The 24,694-nt window shown below is 38.2% G+C and overlaps 1 protein-coding gene across 1 annotated transcript; it reads left to right on the top strand.

Annotated features, from left to right (window-relative positions):
* The first annotated feature begins 1,127 nt into the window (after positions 1-1,127).
* On the top strand, positions 1,128-17,822 carry LOC136857353 (leukocyte receptor cluster member 1 homolog). Its single transcript, XM_067135966.2, has 3 exons — positions 1,128-1,465; positions 3,139-3,238; positions 16,519-17,822. Exons 1-3 carry the CDS (start codon positions 1,443-1,445, stop codon positions 17,317-17,319), a joined length of 924 nt encoding a protein of 307 aa, XP_066992067.1. The 5' UTR covers positions 1,128-1,442; the 3' UTR covers positions 17,320-17,822.
* Positions 17,823-24,694: the final 6,872 nt, after the last annotated feature.

Consider the following 24,694-nt stretch of genomic DNA (forward strand, 5'->3'; position numbering starts at 1 on the left):
TATGGAAAATAATAAATTTTAAAAAATCTGCTCACACACAACTTGTTGATGCAACAGGATCCACTTGAAGTTTCCTCTTCACAGGAGGTTTTCTCCTCTTCTCAGCTGGTAAAAGGTGGGGTGGAAAATTAAAAATTGTTGGTACTGCATTTGGCTTCAGTTTAACTCCCACACCAAATGCTTCATTATCAAAACATTCCGGTGAAAAATGCTTAGAGCATAATCTTGAATGCTTTCCAGGTATGAAATTCTCTCTTCTTAATGCAACTACCCACTGCTTTTTCCTTGTCTCATCAGCAGGAAAACTGAAATCAATAAAAGCACAGTATTCAAAATTGCTGTAACCGGGAAACTGGAACTGTAACCAATACAATAAACGTACGTATTCTACAGACACCTGACAACAACTGTATGAAACCCCTTACATCATCATCATATTTACGTAAATATTTACTTACCCGTGAAAGGAAATGCCAGATCCTTTTTTGAAGGTCTCCTTGCATCCATACGCTACGCAATAGTGCACCATCGCTTCATTAACAGTAGCTAAAAGTCACTTTTAAGTACGCTGATCACTATTCTCGCCTATAACACAATGTTCAAAACTCTCGCACTACCCACCAGTCAGCTGATTGAGATCTTTGCTTCAAGAATGTGACGTCATCAGCCATCTATTGGATATATGATCGAAGTAGCTAAGCTTCTTCCTGCGGGTTACCAACTGCCGTTAAATGTTTCGTGTTTAGTGTTTCAACCGCCTTTTCGCGTTGTAGACTTCATACTTACTTTTTTAGTTACCTGTAACATCCAATTGTAACCTTTTCCTTCCCTATAGGTCCGAACTTTCGCATCCCAACCCCTATTTTGTGGTCCGGTCTAGTTTGTTTGTAGTAAGACGTCGTGGCAGACCACACAGACGTGAAGCATTAGAACCCTGTGTCCCAGTGTTTTTGTGTTATGCCTTGATAGTTTAGCCTCCATATTATTGGTATTTTCCTCAGTTTCATTCTTGCCGGCTGTAATTAGCTTCATTACATAGCTAACCCTACTATCTCGTAGTGTACTAATTTCTTCTAATGTTGGTACCTCTCCCAGACATTACTTCTCCCGCAAACCAGTGACTGGACGTAGCGTCTTACGACGATGTCCAAAAACTAACCAAGAAGAAGAAGAATGTTTATGTTTATCTATCACTAAAAAGTTTACGACAGAGCGAGTATCGTATACAAAGGGCTGAAATGAGACAGAAAAGTCCAAGAGCAGAAATGGAAAGTAAATAGAGTACAGTGCTACTAAATAATTCATTAATCTTTTACATTACTCCCAAGTTAATATGTTTACGCGTTATTCTCACACATCGTCACGTACGAGGTTATGTAAATACTTTCTGTAGAGGCAGAGAGTAATTAACTTGGTGCTAGTCCAAAAGAAAAGCTTTCGCAATGAATATTCTACCCAAAAAAAGGTAAAGTAGCTCTCATATTATGTTCCTCTCTATGTTACGTTCAATATTCCGAAGTGTCACCAGTGACCATATATTGTATGGAGTTTATTCAGATTTAAAAGTCACTGAAGGACTGAAAGTTCCTTAGTTAGGACCACAGAACACAAACGTATATCAAATGAATTCGATTGCAGTCAATCGAAAACTAGTGTTCCATGTAATACTGTGATCCATCGGAACCTGTCACTGAGTTTTACGTACAAAACAACAGTAATACTCAAGAAACTATCGGCCTCATTTCAGTTAGAGGTTAGACTGTGTGTATGTACATTGCCATCATTTAAATACCACAGTTGTTGAATTAGGTTGCTACCTGTATTCATGATGTGGAATATAAAAACAAATACCCCCTCCCCTCGCACCTGCACCTGAATGAATCCTAACCCCTTCAGAGAAATGGTGTTAAATTAATGTACACTCAGTCACCTAAACGGAGGCTAACCCCTTATGCGCAGCTTCACTTGGCATATACACTGATAGGAGGTTATTAATGTGACATTCCTCATGAATAATGGGAACTGTGTATCTCGACCAGCAATGATATTTAAATGTATAAGTACACAAACATCTGTACACTTGAACAACGCCTTATACCTCACTTTGTTCAACATGTACCAGTATACTATAAACAAACTAGTAGAGGTAAATTAATATACACACAACCTAAACGGAATCTAACCCGTTTATTCCTCGCTTCACTAAAAAAGGCCAGTTGATTAGTTTGATATTCTATATCAATTCGCCTTCATAGACTTGATGACTGGAGTAACCCAGCGTTTATCTCAAGATTGATTTGGCATCCATTGTCCAAGATCAGGGAAGTACAGCGGGTGCGGAAGGACGTCCCATCCAAGCGATTTCAAGGTGCCTTTCACTGGTTTTGCTGTGTGAGACGGCACATTGTCTTCTAACAAAATCACTTTGCCATGTCTTCTGGCCCATTCCAGTCACCTTTCGATCAATGCGTGACTTAAATTAATCATTTGTTGACAGTAGTGTTGTATATTAACGATTTTGCCAGGCTTTGAGAGTTCATAATACACAAGAGTGCGCACTGTCTTTCACACTGAAATCACCACGTTTAAATAGTCTAAACCATGTCTCACATGTTCTAATCGATGTAGCGTGTTTACTGTATGTTTCTACCAGCAAACGATTACTTTCTACAGCCTTTTTCTTTTGATTAAATAAGAAAAGCAATGCATGCCGCAAATGTTCTTTTTCAGGCACAAACGTAGACATGATCACTGAACGATACAACACAGACGCTAGTGTTTGGCGGACTCAAGTTGCATGTGTTTGTAGGTTAATGTCAGATGAACAAACTGACATGTGCCAAATTCATATGCTGCGTGTTTGCCGGCGCCATCTCTTAGTGAAACTGGAAAAGACTTTTGCATACACCTGATATTTAATTGCCCTTTACAAGCTACACAAACACCCTTCTAGAATAACATAAGGTGAGATTCTTACCATTTCGGTATATTATAAAATTAAACCCAGTTCAAAGCAATCTTAAAATCATGGTAGAAGCAAGATTATCCATGCTAACTATGCAAGAAGGTAAAACATTTACCGCTGGACCATAGGAAGTAAAAATGAAGCTTATGTTCAAAAGCATGTTTTTTATACAGGTGGCATGTGCGCACGAGAGAGAACATTGCAAGGGTTAGACGTGATGAGGCTGCAGCTGCGGAAGAGGCCAAGGAACAGGAACGACGAGTGCTGCTAGCTGTAAGTATACCTGCCCTTTGTCCTTGTCTTTGTTACTCTCTTTATTTATATTGACCTTTCTTTGCATATAATTCTATCCTCTTTCCAGAACTTTATAAATTAAACATATTGGGTTCCTTTTCTCCTGTAGCGACTGACATATGTTTCTAATCTCCTTTCACCAGACAGTTTGTTCTTTTCCACTCTCAAGTATTTGTCTTCACATTATGAAAAACCACAGCCTGTTTCCAGTCATTCGACCGGGTCAGGATTGGAATGAATGAAGCCCCCACCTAGTGGCGAGGATAAGAATTGTGCCGGCTGCCGAAGCCTGTCACATTCCTCTGGGGCAATGGTTAATGAATGACAGATGACATGAAATGATATTGGAGAGTGTTTCTGGAATGAAATATGACAGGGAAAACCGGAGTACCTGGAGAAAAACCTGTCCTGCCTCCGCTTTGTCCAGCAAAAATCTCACATGGAGTGACTGGGATTTGAACCACGAAACCCAGCGGTGAGAGGCCGGTGCACTGCCGCCTGAGCAACGGAGGCTCTCTTCACATTATACTACCCATAATTCAAGAAGGATGATATCTGAAGAATGGACCGTGTAAACGTTTTCTTTCCTGATAAAACAGGAACAGTTTGTTGACATTTCGTAATAAACAGACCTTGAAGAATTGGGATTGAAGACGAGTGGAGAGTGCAGTGTGTTTGAAGATAATGTGCAGCTTGTCTTTGTCCTGTTGTGTATTTTTGTCCTTGCCTTTCTTCCAGCTAGCTAGTTATGGTTTTGCACTAGCAGTTTCCCGCTGGCTCCGCCCGCAATGTATAAAGTATGGTGTTGTTCGTTACTATCCTCGTGGATGTATTTGCAAAGTTTCGAGTTAATGAAATAAAGCACATGTTCTGCTGTGGTAATAGAATGTAATATTATGTCGACAAAACACTTGAAAATACATCACACAAAGGAATTGAATTAAACGTTCCTTGGAACAACACTACGCGCCGAACTGTTAAAAAGTCCTTCAGAGATCTTCGTCATGGAGACAAATGTACTCATAACTTTTCTCACAATCTACCAATTCAAGTAGTTATTACCTCAAAAGAAAGCGCATGATCCACTGAGTGTTTTTAGACCAAAATGAACTGCATACCTCAATTAGAACGAAAGATATGATTGCTTCAATGAGAAAAAATGTTGAAGAAATGAGACATCAAATTGAATGTGCACTCATAACTTTCTTCAGAATCAACCAATTTGAATAGTTAAGAGCTGAAATGAAAGAGCATGATCCACTGAGTGTTCTTAGGCCAAAACGAACTCCGTACCTCAATTAGAACCAAAGATATGATTGCTTCAAAGAGACAAAAAAGTGAAAAAATCAAATAATTTGAGGAAGGCGGAAGTTAAGTGATTTATAGTACCTGATGACAAATCTGTGCGTGAATACCTTTCAGTTAAAAAAAAATGAAGGAAATCGACCAGATAGAATGGCCGGACTGACTGACTTATTTTTCATAAATTTTTTAAATATAAAGATTATCTTTTCATTGTTTCTTTATCTGTTCTCTGAATCGTCTTTCCCTTGATTGAAAAATAAACATTGTCTTTGATGATCTTCAGGCTACCATCTTCTGGACCTGTCATTTCCTGATATTTGCAGATGTGGACTTCAGTACTTCTTTGTTTCTTTTATGGTGCAATGGTTAGAGTTATGCTGGGATTAGATGTTGCATCTTTTTATGCCTCTCTGCATTCAACACTGCATGCATTGATTGCTGAATGCTTCAGGTTTCAAGTGTTGCATGTGTCTTATCATGCCTTTTTCTTTTTACACATGCTGGTGAGAGGCACGTGCAGTAGTACAGAAAAATGTATTCGTAATCACTCCCATGTGTCAGTGTCACTGCCACTTATATCACAATTATTGAAATCGATTAGAAATGACATATTGGTTTTCTTGAGAAGTATAAACGGAATATCCTTGATGAGGTTGGAATTCATAGCCACGAAGGCAGATCAAATATAAATGGAAATTTGAATGTACCACTGCTGTTAGTAATAATTCGGAGCCGGGGCTTTGCCAGGATGGTGGTGGGGGTGTCTGGAAAAGGGGTTTTCGTGCACGAATGATGGTGGAGAGCTAGGCTGCTTCAGTACGCCGAGGTGTACACGTCTATTGCGCAACACACCATTATCAAATTTCTCGCAAAAGAGGGCACCAAACCTTCTGAAATTTTGAGATGACTCTGTGTACAGTTTGGGGAAGAAACACTTTCGCAGCCTCGAGTGTATGAGTGGGCTAAAAAATTTGTGGCAGGAGGAGAAGCTCTGGAAAATGAACCTCAATAAGGAGACCACGGAAAGCATGACTGCAGACAACATTATTGCCATTCGTGACATTGTTCGTGAAGATCGGCGAATACAAATTTCACAAAAAATTTAGCCATTGGAAGTGTTCAAATCATCATCCGAGATCAACTCCATTTCAGAAAATTGTCTGCCAGTTGGGTTCCTCATCTCCTTATTCAGGAACAAAAAGCTTTACGCCAGGAAGTTTGTCAGAGACTCCCTCGCTATGAGGGGGAAGGAGAGGATTTCTTGTGTCATATTGTGACTTGTGATGAAACTTGGGTGCACCAGTAGGTCAAAGCAAGCAAGTATGGAGTGGCGGTGAAGAGACAAAACAGGTCCGGTCAAGGCCAGGACACACCCATCTGCTGGAAAGGTGCTTGCAACCATTTTCTGGGACTCTGCAGGCATTTTGTTGGTGGATTTTATTTACAAACAAAGGACAATTAATGCAGCCTATTACTGTCACCTTTTGGATGAAGCGAAAGCTGTGTATTGCAACAAGCAACACCGGTTACCGATTCAAAACGTCATTCTTCTCCATAATTACACTGAAAGGAGGCTTCCACCTAATCACTACTTTATTTATCTTATTTAATCTACAGGACCAGTTTCGACCTTTCTTAGGCCATCCTCAGCTGGTTACACAATCTGATATTAACATACCATGCAATTATAAAACAATACTAAATCTAACAAGGATTGTCACATGACATGACAATAACACTGTCAAATAAGGTGGCCTAAGGTAGGTCGAAACTGGTCCTGTAGATTAAATAAGATAAATAAAGTATTGATTAGGTGGAAGCCTCCTTTCATTGTAATTGTGTATAATATCAATAAGGAAATGAAACTATTAGATTACAATATTCTTCTCCATGACAGTGCAAGGCCGCATACTGCCACTTTAGCACGGGAAAAACTGGAGGAATTTCACTGGACACCTAGAACACTCTTTGTATGGACCGGATTTATCACTATGCGACTACCATTTGTTTGGACCACTCAAACAAGACCTAGGAGGACAGCAGTTCAGTGATGATGCAAGTGTGGAAGAGTTTGTGGGCGACTGGCTCCGCACACGTCTCTCTTCTTTCTATTAGGACGGCATCGAAAACTTACACGTTATAATTCTCATGTTTTGGTCCATATTGAAATGTACAATGAAGTCAAATAAATATTAAAATTTATTTATTCCACCTATTCAACACATAAATAGAGATTTTAATTACGAAATTAAATCTTGAATAATATTATAGGGACATGTTTTGCCCTTTAATTAAGGGCATCTTCAGCCTTAATCTCAATCTGAAAGGTAATTAATCAGGTACCTGATTGTATTAAAATTACATATGAAAGTGAGGATGATGTTGGAAATGTGCTTCAAATGGTGAGCAAATGGTTAACAATAGTTATGATATTCTTAAAATAAAGCCTTAATAAAGTCTTAAAAAACAAATAGTCGTAAATTTATACACTTTCTTGAATGTCCTTGTTTAAAAATTGGTAACAAATTGTATACTGGTAATTTTATAAGAACGTAAATTGTAACATTAAACCTTGCCCTGTGGAGGTTGAGGGCGTTAGAACAATGATAAAAGAAAAAAATGTAGTTGATAATTCCAAATGGAGTATTAAAACATATTAAAGCTAGTAAAGAGACATTACCGTTGCTCACTTCAAGTGAAGTTTATAATAAAATTGTTACGTTAGAATAAGTAAAGCGGCGCCTTGAGATGGTTGAGGGTGTTAAATAAAATTATCGGGTTTTGAACAGTTCAAGCGTCAGGATAATGATGAAGAATGTAGTTAATAACTTCGAGTGGAGTTTAAACACAATTTTTAAAAATTAGTAGACGTTTCTGCTACTTAGAACAAGCGGGGTTTATAATAATATAAAAATGGTTAGACTGTTGTAACTCTCTTGCAAAGAGATAAAACTGTAGTCTTCTGAAAGCACGAGTGAAGAAGAGTGCTTGATGGTAAGCAGCTGTGTTAAATATTAGCTGGAAGGAGCGATTGTAGTCTCTTGTATATAGTCGAAAGGGAAATTAGGTTTGAAGTCTGTAACAATAGGAGAATTACGTGTTAAAGAATGAAATTGAATGAAAGGAGAGTTCAAAGAGAAATCGAAGTTTACTGTCACACTTTCCCTCGCTCCCGCACCGTAGTTCGAGAAGAAGGCTAATTTATCTCCTCACATAGGATTAACTATAGGCTGGCTCTAACTTTTATTTGAAATCCACTTGATAGATGATATTGTTCTAAGAATTGAACTCTTTTCTCGCTTCCAGCCTCGACCAATAACTTATAAACTTGACACACTGCTTCAATCCTCTCCTCCATTAATCTCACATCATCTGTAACACCAGTAACTTAAATATCAGTTATTTCAACGCTACCATAGCAACTATTTAACACTATTACAATTAAAAATAAATGAAATTACACACAACGTTTTCTCTCCAACTCATCTTTACGTTAACCAATTTCAGCATTAATAAAGAGGTAAGCACTTTCATTCTTTAACCCGTAATTCTCCTATTTTTACAGACTTCAAACCTAATTTCCCTTTCAACTATATACAAGAGACTACAATCGCTCCTGCCAGCTAATATTTAACACAGCTGCTTACCATCAAGCACTCTTCTTCACTCTTGCTTTCAGAAGACTACAGTTTTATCTCTTCGCACGAGAGTTACAACGGTCTAACCATTTTTATATTCTTATAAACCCCACTTGTTCTAAGTAGCAGAAACGTCTCTTTAATAATTTTTAAAAATTGTGTTGAAACTCCACTCGAAGTTATTAACTACATTCTTCATCATTATCCTGACGCTTGAACTGTTCAAAACCCGATAATTTTATTTAACACCCTCAACCATCACAAGGCACCACTTTACTTGTTCCAACGTAACAATTTTATTATAAACTTCACTTGAAGTGAGCAACGGTAACGTCTCTTTACTAGCTTTAATATGTTTTAATACTCCATTTGGAATTATCAACTACATTTATTTCTTTTATCATTGTTCTAACGCCCTCAACCTCCACAGGGCAAGGTTTAACGTTACAATTTACGTTCGTATAAAATTACCAGTATACAATTTGTTACCAATTTTTAAACAAGGACATTCAAGAAAGTGTATAAATTTACGACTATTTGTTTTATAAGACTTTATTAAGGCTTCATTTTAAGAATATCATAACTATTGTTAACCATTTGCTCACCATTTGAAGCACATTTCCAACATCATCCTCACTTTCATATGTAATTTTAATACAATCAGGTATCTGATTAATTACCTTTCAGATTGAGATTAAGGCTGAAGATGCCCTTAATTAAAGGGCAAAACATGTCCCTATAATTTTATTCAAGATTTAATTTCTTAATTAAAATCTCTATTTATGTATTGAATAGGAGGAATAAATAAATTTTAATATTTATTTAACTTCATTGAAAACTTACCAATCCATTGGAGAAAATGTGTATCAAAGGCAGGACACTATGTAGAAAAGTGATCTCTATATGTGTTTTTTTTTGGTTGATGGAGTAAATCCAGTTTATATTTGATCCCCCCTTGTATTAATTACAGTATTCAGAAACTTTACAAGAATATCAGCTACCACTGCAGTTGGCAGGACCATGTATAAAGAAACAGACTACTAATTGAGAGGAACTATTTCAGTAATCACCCATTTGGCTGTGATCGTACAACTTCTAGTCACTCAGGATAATGTGTTAGTGCGACATTAAACCACTTTCCAAAAAAAAAAAAAAGTAGGAAAAGGCTACATTGTCATGTGGGAAAGTCAATAAGTCTGTCAACTGATTGTTTGTGGATGACATTGATTGATTCAGTGGAGGACCGTGAACTGCTGAGCATAATGTGTTTATGTTAATATTATCTAAGTAAAAATAAAGGAATGAAATGTATAAAATACATTATTGCATATTAACTTGTTCATAGAAACTTTTGGCCCATGCTTCATCATCATGTGCTAAAACCGAAGCCTTGTCGATGCTACTATTCTTCTCTCTCTCCTCTGGCGCTTCCTTGCAGTTCTTGAACCTCATCTTGTTCTTCATGTCTTCAAATTATAATTTTCTGGTCTTTCTCTGCCTCTCTTTCCCAGCTCTTTTACTTCAGAAATATTTGTCAGGAACTTTTTGTGTTTCAGCAGGTGGCCTACAAGTTTTGTTTTTCTTCTTTCTATCTCTTAAATGAGCATCTGGTTTTCACCGACCTTGTTTAAGACTTGAAGGTTTGATTTCTTGTCAGTCCAGCTTGTTCTGGTGATCCTCCTCCATATCCACATCTCCACTGCCTTCAGCTGAGCTCCTTCCTTCTTCCCAGCTGTCCAGCTTTCACACCCATGCTGTAATACAGTTCCAGTGAAGAACTCTGCAAAAGCCTTCCTTATCTCAATGCTCATGTGCCTGTTAGTTAAAATGGCTTTCTTGATTTGGAAAGCTTATTTAACCAGTGCTATCCTTTTATTTATTTATTTCAGAAGCATATCTGTTGTCTTCAGTGACAATGCTTCTCTAGTAACAGAATTGTTTTACCTGCTCTATTTTAGATGTCCCTTGCTTTATATTTGCAGTATTTCTTGGGATATTCTTGTTCACTATTAGAATCTTTGTTTTCGGAGCATTGATCCTTAATTTGTAATGTATGATTGCAGCTGCCAACCTTTCCAACATCCTACTTATGTCCTTTATTGAATACAGTCAAAACCGGTTATAACGACTTGGAAGGGACCGCCAATTAACGGTCGTTATATACGAAAGTCGCACAAACTTCTTTTTTTTTTGTTTGTTTGTTGCTAAACATGTTGTATCTCTTAAGTTTTAGTCTGTACACCTTCATAGTTAATTAACAGGATAAAGTTAAAACTTCAAGAAACATAAGTGAAATAGTATTTGTGGAGTGAGACTGAGAGGTATTTTTCATCTAATGTTTACACAGTACGTACGGCAATACAGTCCCTGGCCATATTAACAGACATACCTTGAATTTTTAACATAATACAAGTTCAGAAGGTATAAAAAGCTACTAAGATTATTTTGATCTGTGTAAATGAAGGGATTTATTTCTTCACACATTACACTGCTAAACCAGTGGTGCATCTTATGTAGTTGTCACTGTTGTGGCAGTACAGGAACCTCGAGGGATATCGCCCACTATCACCCTTATGGACAAATGTGACTTGATTTTCTTAAACATCGGGATATCCCTCAGCCAATATAAAATAGCATTTATAACTTAAAGATCAATCCACCTTTTCAAGTATAAGCCTATATATAACAGAAAACATGTTTTCATATGTTTCAACCTATTCAAGTTCAACATTGTGATTTTGTATCAAAAACCTTTTAATGTTCATGAAAAATGTAAAAAAAAAAAAACAAAACAGTGTAGTTCCTAATATGAATGTTCTCACAACTCACTCTTTTCAGAGAACCAACAACAGACGGTGGTATTAATGTCACTTTTTATCTGATTAAGTGTTAAGTTTTGGATACAGACTACATGGAATATTTTTAAAAACTGTTCATATATGTTACGTGTGTGTTTTGTATGATCATTTATAGTCCCTAACTTATTGGGACCGGGTGAGTTGGCCGTGCGCGTAGAGGCGCGCGGCTGTGAGCTTGCATCCGGGAGATAGTAGGCTTGAATCCCACTATCGGCAGCCCTGAAGATGGTTTTCCGTGGTTTCCCATTTTCACACCAGGCAAATGCTGGGGCTGTACCTTAATTAAGGCCACGGCCGCTTCCTTCCAACTCCTAGGCCTTTCCTATCCCATCGTCGCCATAAGATCTATCTGTGTCGGTGCGACGTAAAGCCCCTAGCAAAAAAAAACTTATTGGGATCCAGCTCCATTAGCCTGTCATTTTATCTGCTCAAGTGTTAAGTATTAAAGCCGGTCTCCACTGATTAACATTTAACACCAACATGTTAATTTTAACGTGTTACAATTGATATGTATATTGTGATTGTGTCTTCCAATTGACTTTGCATGTTAACTCAGAATGTTGAGGTTAACACTTTTAACATGTTGGCGTGTTTTCCGCTCCAAGTGGAAAACATGTCAAGTCAGTTCGTTGTTTGTGAGATGTCGGCACAGCTTCGGCAACTTCCGTGCTGTTTCCATTCCAACAGGTAGCCTAACCCTTTCAGACCTGAAAGAAAACTGGAGGTGTGAATTTTTGTTTGTACGTCAAGAACTGACTAAAATGCTCCTCAATACACATATTAATAGTTTATTTTACAAAATAAAAACTAACATCCGAAAAACAGGACCCACACAATTGTGCGTAACAAAATTCAAAACCTCGTTGTATCACGTACGATGGTGTAGCTTCAAAACTTACGTTCACTAACCAATGTACACACTTCATTGAATATATTCCGGTATTCAGTAAAGCTTCTAGATTAATATAAACGCAGTAAATAAATACTTACTTTCGGCACTACTGCTTCCTGCCATCTCGCCGATCAACTGTGCTTTTTAAACTCTTCTTCCTTCGCCCTGGCGGTCAAGCGCATACTAAAATCAATTTAAATACACGCCACGTGTCCTGCACAATCACTGCAGTCCGGTGTAGCGCCGAAAAAACATCAAATACGGTCAGGGATAACTAAAATACGAACCCGCACAATTGTGCGTACTCGGTCTGAAAGGGCTAAACGACACAAACAACATACTTCTTGTGGAGTAGGATTATAGTTACAACACTCCGCAATACTCATTCTCTTTGTTATAAGCTGTAAATACAGTACGCGCATGTATGTCATTCTCTCTGCACTATACCGGTACTAAAATTTAGTCAGAAATTGAGTGGGGCAAGGAGATTACTCTGGACTTAATGATATAATAAAAAGGCCTTGTTTATGGGATGTCTCATCAAAGGAATACAGAGATAAAGCGAAGAAAGCCGACAGGTTTCAGGAACTTGAGATTATCTACAATTGTTCCCGTGAGTGCATCGAAAAAATATTAGCGTCCCTCCGCTCCCAGTACGGCACAGTCGAGAATTGTAAAAAGTTCAGAAAAATCGGGGGGCGGCAGCGGACGAAGTTTATACTTCAAAGTGGTTTACTTTTGAAGCAATGAGCAGGATGAGGGGAGGAAATGTGCCTAATAAAACTGCATTTCTAAATCATAATGAGAAGCAACAGTGGCAATAACAAAGACCAAATACTCATCTTTTTTTTCTTTTTGCTAGTGGCTTTACGTCGCACCGACAAAGATAGGTCTTATGGCGACGATGGGATAGGAAAGGCCTAGGATTTGGAAGGAAGCGACCGTGGGTTTAAGTAAGGTACACCCCAGCATTTGCCTGGTGTGAAAATGGGAAACCATGGAAAACCTTCTTCAGGGCTGCCGACAGTGGCATTCAAACCCATTATCTCCCAGATGGAAGCTCACAGCCGCGTGTCCCTAACTCCACGGCTAACTCGCCCGGTAATCCTCTTCATCTGAGTCCATTGTCCTTTTTTGAAAATACTAGACACCACCTAAATGTATTACCACAAAATGATATAATGAACTACCTGTATATAGAAAAAGGAAGTCAAGTTTAACATGTTTATTAAGTGTGGACACAATGTTAAATGAAACTGTATTCAACATTTAACGTTTAACATGTTGATGGTGTCACCAGTTAACATGTTGTTAAATGTTAATCAGTGGAGAACGGCCTTTAGATACACACTGTAATGGACATTTTGATTGTGCATATGTTGTGTGTTGTTATGATCATCTACGGATCTTGCTTCTTGGGATTTAACCCAATTCAACTTGTTTTATTAAGATACTATTCTCCGGACCACCTTTTGAGCAGACTAAAGCGGAAGTGAATGTATAGACCAGGGGATGGCGCGGGCAATAGGGGTAGCGCCTACGGTGTTGTAACACGGTTGGCGAGGGGGCAAGGGGGGTGCGCTACTCAGAGCGAGTTTTGGCAATGGTGCAGTCAATGCGGAGCTGCCATACTTACTCACTCAGTGGATGTCCTGAACACGTGGGTGCAGTTCCAAACATAGTCTGTTTAAAACAGCAGTGACAGAATTTTATCAATGTGCTTCGCTTTTACAAAAACAGTGTATGTGCGTATTGTGGGCTAATTCATAATTCACCAGGCGAGTTGGCCGTGCGCGTAGAGGCGTGCGGCTGTGAGCTTGCATCCGGGAGATAGTAGGTTCGAATCCCACTATCGGCAGCCCTGAAGATGGTTTTCCGTGGTTTCCCATTTTCACACCAGGCAAATGCTGGGGCTGTACCTTAATTAAGGCCACGGTCGCTTCCTTCCAACTCCTAGGCCTTTCCCATCCCATCGTCGCCATAAGACCTATCTGTGTCGGTGCGACGTAAAGCCCCTAGCAAAAAAAAAAAAAAGAAATTAAATTCATAATTCTTGTAGTCTCTTGTACGTTTGTAGGTTTCTTCTTACTCGTTATTGGATATTATTGTGCAATGGATCCGAACAAAAATTCACCAGACTGTTATCAGTTGAAGAAGAAACGCAAGATTTTTACGTCCGACGAGAGAAATATGATTCTGTCTATTTATAAGCATTTTCGAGCGAATAGTATTGACGGCGGGATTAGTTTACCTCGTGTACTGACCCCGGCTCCGATTCCGAGTTAGGTGTGTAGCCACTCAATAGTGACACAGATTAATTACTGCCGCACAAGGTAAGCTGACGCTGAAACCTCCTGCATAATGCTGATGATGATAATAATAATAATAATAATAATAATAATATGTTGTACATAATCCTCACTTCTCTCGCTTATTCATAAGTCGCCCGTGAGTATCAGCTCATTTCAATCAGGAATCAGGCCATATATTTAGATAATAATAGTGAATAATAAATAATAAAAGATTATATATATTCACAAATAATAATAATAGTAATAATTTAATGAATGTAATGCTTACTGTTTATGTCAAAAGAATTCGTTCAGAATGCTTTAAGCGTGAAATTGTAGTTAGTACGTTAAAATTGTGAAAGCGTCCGTGGCTCAGGTGGCAGTGCGTCGGCCCCTCAACGCTGAGTTCCGTGGTTCAAATCCCGGTCACTCCATGTGAGATTTGTGGTGGACAAAGCGGATGCGGGACAGGTTTTTCTCCGGGTACTCCGGTTTTTCCTATCATCGTTCATTCCAGCATCACTCTCCAGTATCATTTAATTTCATCTGTCAGTCATTAATCATTGCCTCAGAGGAGTGAGACAGGCTTCGGCAGCCGGTTCAATTCCTATCCTCGTCGCAAGATGAGGCTTCATTTATTCCATCCCTGACCCGGTCATTGACTGGAAAACAGTTTGTAGGTTTTCACATTTAAAATGTAATTCAGTAAATTAATTGTTTAAAGATGTAAGCCGTTAAAAAACTGTATGGGATTCTAACACGCATACGTTAATGTATTAATTATTTTAAATTCATTCGAGGTTCAATCCGTGATCTGTGCTGTATTATAGTGGTGGAGTACAACTTTGAATCGCGCGCCGGCTCATTTGGCAACCACGGCGAGTGTGACAAGACAATGATGGGACAATCATATAGAATGTGCAAAGTTATCTAACTCCCCAGCTACTCTCCACCAATATTCAGGCATGCGGTTTTACTGGGGATGCAGCAGTGATCCCATCTATTGGAGATGAATGGCAGTTGAAGAGACAAATCACATCACAACAGTGGTCAATATAATGTTATTGTTTATCAATTTTATGAGCTTTCAATATTGTAGGCCTTAACATTTACTTTTCTTCGGACTCTGGGCTATTAGCATTTAATGTAAAGCCAGTCCTTCCCTTCTTTCATGACTCCCTCTTGTCTTATTCTTCAAGCGATCATTCGTTTACGATTTTTTTTCTCATTTTTATAATCATCTTCACATTTTTCCTTGTCGATACAGACCGATGACCACACGGTTTTACACCTTAAGACCATCATGACAAAAACCATTGCCAGTTAACACAGTTAAACAATAATTCTATGTTAACAATGCTTGGCGTTGATGTTGACTAATATAAGTCTAAATTCATTATTATATTGTCATAGTCGGTACGGTAAAACTGTATAAGACATAAATGATTGGAACTTTTGTTACGGTATGTAATACTTTTCGGGAGGGCCAATAATATAGGTATTTAAAAAATTAAATTTTAGGCACCTTCCCCTGAAGTACCATTTCATCCAGTGTGAATAAAAATTATTTATAACCTGGACTGTAGCACATTATTCCCAGACTTAACATACTGATTTTCATTAAATTCTGTTCACCTATTCTCTCTTGGTTCGGCGTTGATGTGGACTTAGCAACAAAAATCGAAATTCACGAATATCTCTATTATCATAGCCGGTATGGTAAAAATGCACAAGACATGCTGTAAATTACAGGAAATTTAAGTCTATATAACTTTAATTATGTAGTATTTATCGGTAGGACCATTAATAAGATAAATATTTGAAAATAAAATTTAAACCTTTCCCTAAACTACCATTTCACTCAGCGTGAATAAAATTGTTTATAGCATAGATTGTAGTGCATCATTCCCTGACTTTACATACTGATTTTCATTAAATTCTCTTCAGCCATTTTCTCATGATGCCCGTACAGACAAAAATTATGGAAAATTAAAAAGTGCATTTCCTTGTTACTGCAGACATGACCGATACAGAAATACCATTCTTTTTAAATTTTGAGCAATGTACAGACAAAACTCTTTTATTTTATACTGTATATATATTTGGAATGTTACTATGTCCTTATCTAACAATGTCTTGTTGTGGATAGCTGAGGATGGCCATCATATCAGCTGAAACTAGTACTATTCAGTGAAAAATTTTGTATTGATTAGGTGATTAAATAAAGCCTTTTAGTAAGAAAAGTAAATAAATTTCTATGTTTGGTGTATTTCAGGAAAAGGAGGCTCGAACCAACTTGTTACGTCAGAAGGCAAGGCAGCACTGCAATTATCAACCAAGTGAGGAAGAAACGCTCAACAGTCAACCTGTTTCCAATAAGCATGTAAACTTTTTTGAAGAATTAGAAGAAGGTCTTCAGGTCCCAGCGAAGAAAAATGCCGAAGCTGAGCGTGAGAAGAAGGAAGAGAGAGAGAAATATGAGAAACAGATTGGTTACCTGACGTACTTAGGTCAGGATACTGTTGAATCTACTGGCAAGGTTCCATGGTATGACAAAGTTCCTGCCCATCGTGCACAGACTTCCTCTGCTATCGAAGTAGAAGCAAGTTCTAAAAGTAAATCACGATTGGATCCCCTTAATTCTATAAAAAAGTACCTACCAGAAAAGATAGAGATATACAACAAAAAGTGTGAAGCAGAAAGAGAGGGAAAGAAGCACTCGCCCTCTTCTGACTGCTACTCAAAAAGGAAAAAGAAGAGGAAGAGAAGTAAGCATAAAAAGAGTAAGAAACAAGAAAGCAGTGATAGTAGTGACAGTGACAGCAGTAGTTCTAAAAGTAGTATAGAAGAGGAAAAGGTTAAAGTGGATTTGGCTAAATTGCGTGCAGAGAGACTGAAGCGGGAGAGTATTGAAAGGAAGAGAACAGAACAGTTACTTGCCAGATTGCGAGGAGATACAGTTCCCGAAGAAAAGACTGAGAAGGCTGAACAACCAGTTATCAAGCAGAAATATAATTCACAGTATAACCCTGAGTTAGCCAAGCAAAATTTCAGTCATCTGAAGAAAACTCTATAATAGTCCTCATTAAATGGTATTGAGTGCAGTCATCTGTACGTCTTTTGCTAAACACTTCAAAATCCATAAGGTATTTCCTAAATTTGATCTGTTTACGACACAGTAACTGGAGAGTACATCTGTATAGATATATTATTTACAAGGACTCGCTGCTTATGTACTCATTTAATTCATCCCAATAAGTCAATGCAGAGCTCTGACAAAGTTATTTAATTCAGTGTACATTCCAGCACCTACCAGATGATATTTTCCATAAACAAAAATCACACTGTCATTCAATAATTTAACCTATGAGAGTAAGTTGTTATAATTTATACTTGAAAAGTTATGAAAAAATAAATACATTGGTTTAGTGACATAAACATGCAGAAAAACCCCTCTTTTACTTTTTTGAAGCTTTCAGCAACTCCTGAAGCCTCAGTTCTTTCCAGGTCTGAACAGTCTCTTCATTTACACTGTTCATTTCTCCAGATATAACCTTGTGCACAATATTGTACCATTCTATTAAATTGGTGTCTCCAACCATTTGAAGCTGTGAAGTGAATTTTTTCTGCCACCAAGACTCGCTTCAGCTAACCATGGTGTCAGACCATAAAGGCAATGCCTTATTGATCTTGGCCACCAGGTCGGAATTTTTGGGATTATCTCATGCACGTTTGCACTGTGAGAGTCTTTTCTCTCAGTATTATCCCACTGACAGGAGCATCTCCTGCTTGTGCCATAGAAAACTATGCACTCACAATTTCTTCTGATGTATTTCCTTTTCTTAAAGTGTGAACTACACTAGGAAGCACTTTACTGGATTCTGTGTCTGTTATTTATGATGGTGTTCAGTGCAGATACGGAGTTGCCAAGTGCCTTCGCAAGCGTTACATGTACTCCTTTAAACGAATTCACTTTCTCCAAACTCAAGCGAGTTGGCCATTCAATTAGAGGCATGCAGCTGTGAGCTTGCATCCGGGAGATAGTGGGTTCGAACCCCACTTTTGGCAACCGTGAAGGAGGTTTTCCATGGTTTCCCCTTTTCACACCCAGGCAAATGCTGGGGTTGTAACTTAATTAAGACCATGGCCATTTCCTTCCCATCGCTAGGCCCTTCCTTCGCCATAAGACCTATCTGTGTTGGTGCGACATTAAGCAGCTTGTAAAAAAAAAAATTCTCAAAAATTCATATCTTTGGTGGTCAATTGAAAATACTTTCTTCCTAGTTTCTCTATACCTGCTTGAAATAACTTCTCATTACAGACCACTTTAGCCACCCAAAACCACACTATTTCATAGTACGAATAATACAAATAAATTTCCATGCACCATTCAAAGATGATCTCACACCACATGCATGGATGATAATAATAATAATAATTTTAATTACTTTACATCCCACTAACTAATTTTACAGTTTTCAGAGAGGTCGGATTTTAGTCTCACAGGAGTTCCTTCGTGCCAGTAAATCTACCGACATGAGGCTGACGTATTTGAGCCCCTTCAAATACTACGCCAGGATGCATATGGAAGTTTACACAACAGTGAGACAAGAAGTGATGATTGTGAGGTGAGAATATAACGCTGCTCAACTTCGTTACCACAGCAAAGTAGTGCGCATACAGTGTTCATTTGTTCCTGAAACCAATCCAGTGGTAGCCAACTGTAGCACCCATTGAGTAAACAAGACATCCTGTTAATGCCTGAAACAGCGTCGACCTCCGGAAATTTGTATTTTTATGGTACAAAAGCTGTGTCAAACGCGCCTATTCTTAAAATTGCCTAAAATTATAGGAAATTGGAAATGATGCCTATGAAAAAGCCAGCATAGGAAAATTGAAAGAAAGTGTAAAAGAGGGGTTTTACTGTATCTTCTTGTTTAGCTCACTCTGTAGATCATTATTTATTATTATTAATATTATTATTATTATTATTATTATTATTATTATTATTATTATTATTATTATTATTATTATTATTATTATTATTATTATTATTATTATTATTATTATGAAAACCAGTGTGGTTTCAGACCACAGAGAGGCTGTCAGGATCAGATTTTCAGTATGCGCCAGGTAATTGAAAAATGCTGCGAGAGGAATAGGCAGTTGTGTTTATGTTTCGTAGATCTAGAGAAAGCATATAACAGGGTACCGAGGGAAAAGATGTTCGCCATACTGGGGGACTATGGAATTAAAGGCAGATTATTGAAAGCAATAAAAGGCATTTATGTTGACAATTGGGCTTCAGTGAGAATTGATGGTAGAATGAGTTCTTGGTTCAGGGTACTTACAGGGGTTAGACAAGGCTGTAATCTTTCACCTTTGCTGTTTGTAGTTTACATGGATCATCTGCTGAAAGGTATAAAATGGCAGGGAGGGATTCAATTAGGTGGGAATGTAGTAAGAAGTCTGGCCTATGCTGACGACTTGGTCTTAATGGCAGATTGTGCCGAAAGCCTACAGTCTAATATCTGGGAACTTGAAAATAGGTGCAATGAGTATGGTATGAAAATTAGCCTCTCGAAGACTAAATTGATGTCAGTAGGTAAGAAATTCAACAGAATTGAATGTCAGATTGGTGATACAAAGCTAGAACAGGTCAATAATTTCAAGTATTTAGGTTGTGTGTTCTCCCAGGATGGTAATATAGTAAGTGAGATTGAATCAAGGTGCCGTAAAGCTAATGCAGTGAGCTCGCAGCTGCGATCGACTGTATTCTGTAAGAAGGAAGTCAGCTCCCGGACGAAACTATCTTTACATCGGTCTGTTTTCAGACCAACTTTGCTTTACGGGAGCGAAAGCTGGGTGGACTCAGGATATCTTATTCATAAGTTAGAAGTAACAGACATGAAAGTAGCAAGAATGATTGCTGGTACAAACAGGTGGGAACAATGGCAGGAGGGTACTCGGAATGAGGAGATAAAGGCTAATTTAGGAATGAACTCGATGGATGAAGCTGTACGCATAAACCGGCTTCGGTGGTGGGGTCATGTGAGGCGAATGGAGGAGGATAGGTTACCTAGGAGAATAATGGACTCTGCTATGGAGGGTAAGAGAAGTAGAGGTAGACCAAGACGACGATGGTTAGACTCTGTTTCTAACGATTTAAAGATAAGAGGTATAGAACTAAATGAGGCCACAACACTAGTTGCAAATCGAGGATTGTGGCGACGTTTAGTAAATTCACAGAGGCTTGCAGACTGAACGCTGAAAGGCATAACAGTCTATAATGATAATGTATGTATGTATGTATTATTATTGTTATTGTTATTATTATTATTATTATTATTTAATTGTTTTTCGTAGTTGCATTACTTTTCTGGTAGGGTAGAAGAAAAGGGTTGATGACTGCAACTATTAAAATAAATAAAACAAAACCTCCCCACAACATTAGGGGAGACAGAGAAATAAATATGTAATATTCCTACTGGGGATTTGAACCTGAACCCATGCACGTTACCAGCTGACATGATCCATGCCCATTCTAACCAATCTGCATACACAATACATAGTCAGGTCCTATTAGATCATTTAAATTCTATTATCATCTGTTGAAACCCAGCAAATTTTTGAAGGGTAGGAAAAAGTCCATTCAGCATTCCATTTTGTTCATTGTTGCCATGTAAAAGATCTTTGGTGACTCATTCTGTGTTTACTTGACAAAATTAAAACATAGAACTGGTTGCCCATTAGTGCTCTAATTTCTCTGCCATCTTATGGGATAAAACTGAAGACCAAAATTGGCACACAGGGAGCCTGTATAGCATGAAATCAAAATACCTGTTCATGGTAGCTGATTCCATACAATACCGCACAGTGAATAAGTGAAAGGCAAACTAAAAATGCAGTGCCCATATTGATTTCCAAACAAAGTTATACATTAATAGGGTCAGTCAGGGTAATTATGAGACCAAAAAAAAGGGAAAAAATGAGACACTCAATTTTTTCTGCTCTAATTAATAAATTAATAATTATTAATAAATTAATAAATTACAAACAAGAATTCCCCCCACTCCCAGAAAAAGGAAACGATAAGCAACAACCAAGAGACAACAACACAAATGTACAAATAAGAGCGGATACGGAAGAAGAAAGAAATACACAGCAGCAGTCACAACTAAAACTAAAAGGCACTCAACAACGCCGACCAGCACCTAAAATATTAATTGGCACTGGAACAGTAGATGATGATCTACAAGCGGCAGACAAGAAAGCCTGGCTATTTATTGGGAAATTGAACCAAGAAACGACTACAGAAATGGTGACAAACTATCTGAGGAAGAAAGGAATCCGAGGAAACATCAGTTGCGAAGAGATCACAACAAGAGGAGAAAACAGAGCCTATAAAGTTGGAATCCCATTCGAATGTCTAGAATTAACATCTAATCCTGACTTCTGGCCAAGAAGAATAACTGTGCGCCGATTTCGATTTCGTTTCTCCAGGAGGAACGAAGGCGTATCTCTCGAATAATCCCATAAGCATGCTCCTGTGGAATGTAGAAGGGCTAAACGGACTACTAAAACTAGCACCAGAAAACGCTTTACAAACATCAGACATACTAGTCCTCACAGAAACATTCCTCACGAAACATATAGACATACAAGGATTCTACTCTATCCACTCCCTAGCAAGGAAACCAACAGAAGGAAGGGCCATCAGGAGGTGTATCTATCTACTACAAACCATGGATAGGACCCATGAAGACCCTACATACAGAAGAAAATCTAATAATTGCAAAAACAATCAAGTTCACTGTAATAGGCATTTATATAAGCCCGAACACAGACATAGAAGAAATAATGGAGCTCCTAACGCTTTCCTTCAGGAAAATTCCAAACACAGAAGAAAACATCATACTAGCAGGAGATATGAACTGCAGACTAGACAAACCCGACATGAAATGCAGAGCTGTCCTCACATTTCTTGATGAAGAAAATTTCAAATTAGTGAATGACCCAAAACACAAAACTTACTTTGCCCACAATGGAAGTAGCACCATCGACCTGGTATTCCATAAAGGAGATGATATACACATTCTAGAACAAAAGGGATTGTGGACTTCACCAGTAACCCCGCTGAGAAAACACATCCCCATACAGACCAAATTCTCACTCAAGATTCCAAAGAAAGTTATAACAACAAATGAAAAAATCACCGTATCCAGAAAGAAAAACTTGGCAGAACTAGAGAGAGCATTAGGAAATGTAACTGAAGCAGAAGAGGCAATCAGAGAAAGTGATTTGAACAAAGCCCTAGCAACAATCAACAATATGCTAAAAGCAAGTATAACTCACAAAATGAACACAAGAAAAGCTCAACCGTGGTTCGACAAGGAGTGCTACACAGAAAGAAAAATCACATTAAATGCGTTGCATAAAGCCAAGATGAAGCCAAGATGACGTCAAAACCAGAAGATCTACAAATATACGGCGAAAAACGAAAATACTACAAGAACCTACTAACACAAAAACGCAATCAATACATAGAGAAAGAAGGTGAAAAAACTGCTGAAGAAGCAATAAAAGACCCATATGTAGCCATTAGACCCAGAAGATCATCAAGAAGTAGCAACGTAGAAATAGGAACGTGGGAAACTCACTTCACTCATATTCTCAACAATGCAAGGAAACAGGTGGCGTACGAAATTGAATACAACAACCAGCTTGAAGCGATACCTCCCATCACCAAAGCAGAGGTGTTAGACACTATCAAAGTTACAAAATGCAAAAGAGCCGCTGGACCAGACGGGTTTTATAATGAGCACCTTAAAGAATCCGCGCAGCATCTAGCAGAAATATGGTCCAAACTGTTTAATAAATGCCTAGAATTAGGAAATATTCCCGATGAATGGAGAAAATCAACATTTATAACCCTCTATAAAGGGAAAGGTGAAACCAGCGACCCAAATTCATACAGAGGAATCGCTCTAGAAAGCAATATCTTCAAGCTGTTAACAAGAATCCTAACCAACAGGATAGTTGAAGAAGTAGACCCCAAAATGCCAGAAGAGCAATTTGGATTTAGAAGAGGAAGAGGAACCCTGCATGCAATCCAAAACCTACTCAGTGACATAGAAGAAGCACAACGGCATCACAAAGGAAAATTTTATGCAGTCTTCATAGACTATACAAAAGCCTTCGACATAATAGACAGGAATATACTAATGTCAAAACTCCAAACTATGGCTGGAAATACTCCCCTTACAGCTCTAATAAGAAATATTCTGGCATACAACCAGATCACCATAGATGATGCGACCCATAAAACAAAGGAAATCACCCAAACTAATGGAGTGCTGCAAGGTGATCCACTCAGCCCCATACTATTCAATATTGCCACCGCGGACGTAACAAAAGCAATTAGAGAAAGAGCAATGGATGCAGTGATCTACATATATGCAGACGACATGGTCCTAGGGTCAACAAAGAAGGAAGAGCTCCAACACGCTTTCTCAGCGCTGGCTGAATGGGCAGGAAATAACAGCCTGAAAATAAACTGGAAAAAAACTCAACAGATGGTCTTTCAGAAAGGCGGACGAAACGCAGCAAACGACAACGTAGAATACGAAGACGGCAAAGTAGAAATAGTAAACACATTCAAATACCTGGGAATAACCTTACAGACTACTGGGACGTTCAGACTACACATAAAAGACAAAGCAGTTGCAGCCATGAAAGCCATGTACGACATCAACAATCTACAGCAGTTATCCTTAAAAACAGCTATGCGCCTATTTGACACAACGATCCTACCAGTACTCACCTATGGAATCCACTTGATATGGGAAAGACTAACAAAGAGAGACCTGGCCACCATAGAAGGAGTTAAGGCAAAATTCCTAAAGACCATAATGGGCATCTCAAAATACACGCGTTCCCGCCTAACATACGAACTAGCACGGGAACCCTTTCTTATTGAAGAACTGAGGATAAAACTACCACTGCCATCCACAATGAATGTAGAAGCACACCTAGCGGAGAGGCGGAAGAAGAGAGAAGAAATTCCGCCAGAGTTCTACAGCACAGATGCCATGTTGGATCGAAATTGGACGAACGCCAACCAGAAGCTAAGACATGTGATAGTAAAACTAGCAGTACACTGGTACCACCATAAAATATGTCTTATCACGACCCAAATGAAAAATGTGAATGTTCACTGTGTGATCAGTTCTGTGACATGTATCACATCACAAGATGTAAAAACAACAACAAATCTCTATGCGATTATAGCAAAGACTAAAACGGTCAATGATCTTTGTAATGCACATTCGTGCGCTTTTCTAATAATAATAATAATAATAATTAATAATCTCAACACATTGCATGAATGGTATTATATATTAGTAAATGGTAAAATAATTGGAAAGTGTCCGAACTATATATCTAGCAGT

The sequence above is a fragment of the Anabrus simplex genome, chromosome 1 (assembly GCF_040414725.1).
Source record: "Anabrus simplex isolate iqAnaSimp1 chromosome 1, ASM4041472v1, whole genome shotgun sequence".
Lineage (NCBI taxonomy): Eukaryota > Metazoa > Arthropoda > Insecta > Orthoptera > Tettigoniidae > Anabrus > Anabrus simplex.

Coding starts and splice junctions, on each gene's coding strand:
- LOC136857353 (XM_067135966.2), top strand. CDS start 1,443: ATGAATATTCTACCCAAAAAAAG. Junction 1,466..3,138: donor AATATTCTACCCAAAAAAAG/GTAAAGTAGCTC, acceptor TTTTTTATACAG/GTGGCATGTGCGCACGAGAG. Junction 3,239..16,518: donor AACGACGAGTGCTGCTAGCT/GTAAGTATACCT, acceptor GGTGTATTTCAG/GAAAAGGAGGCTCGAACCAA.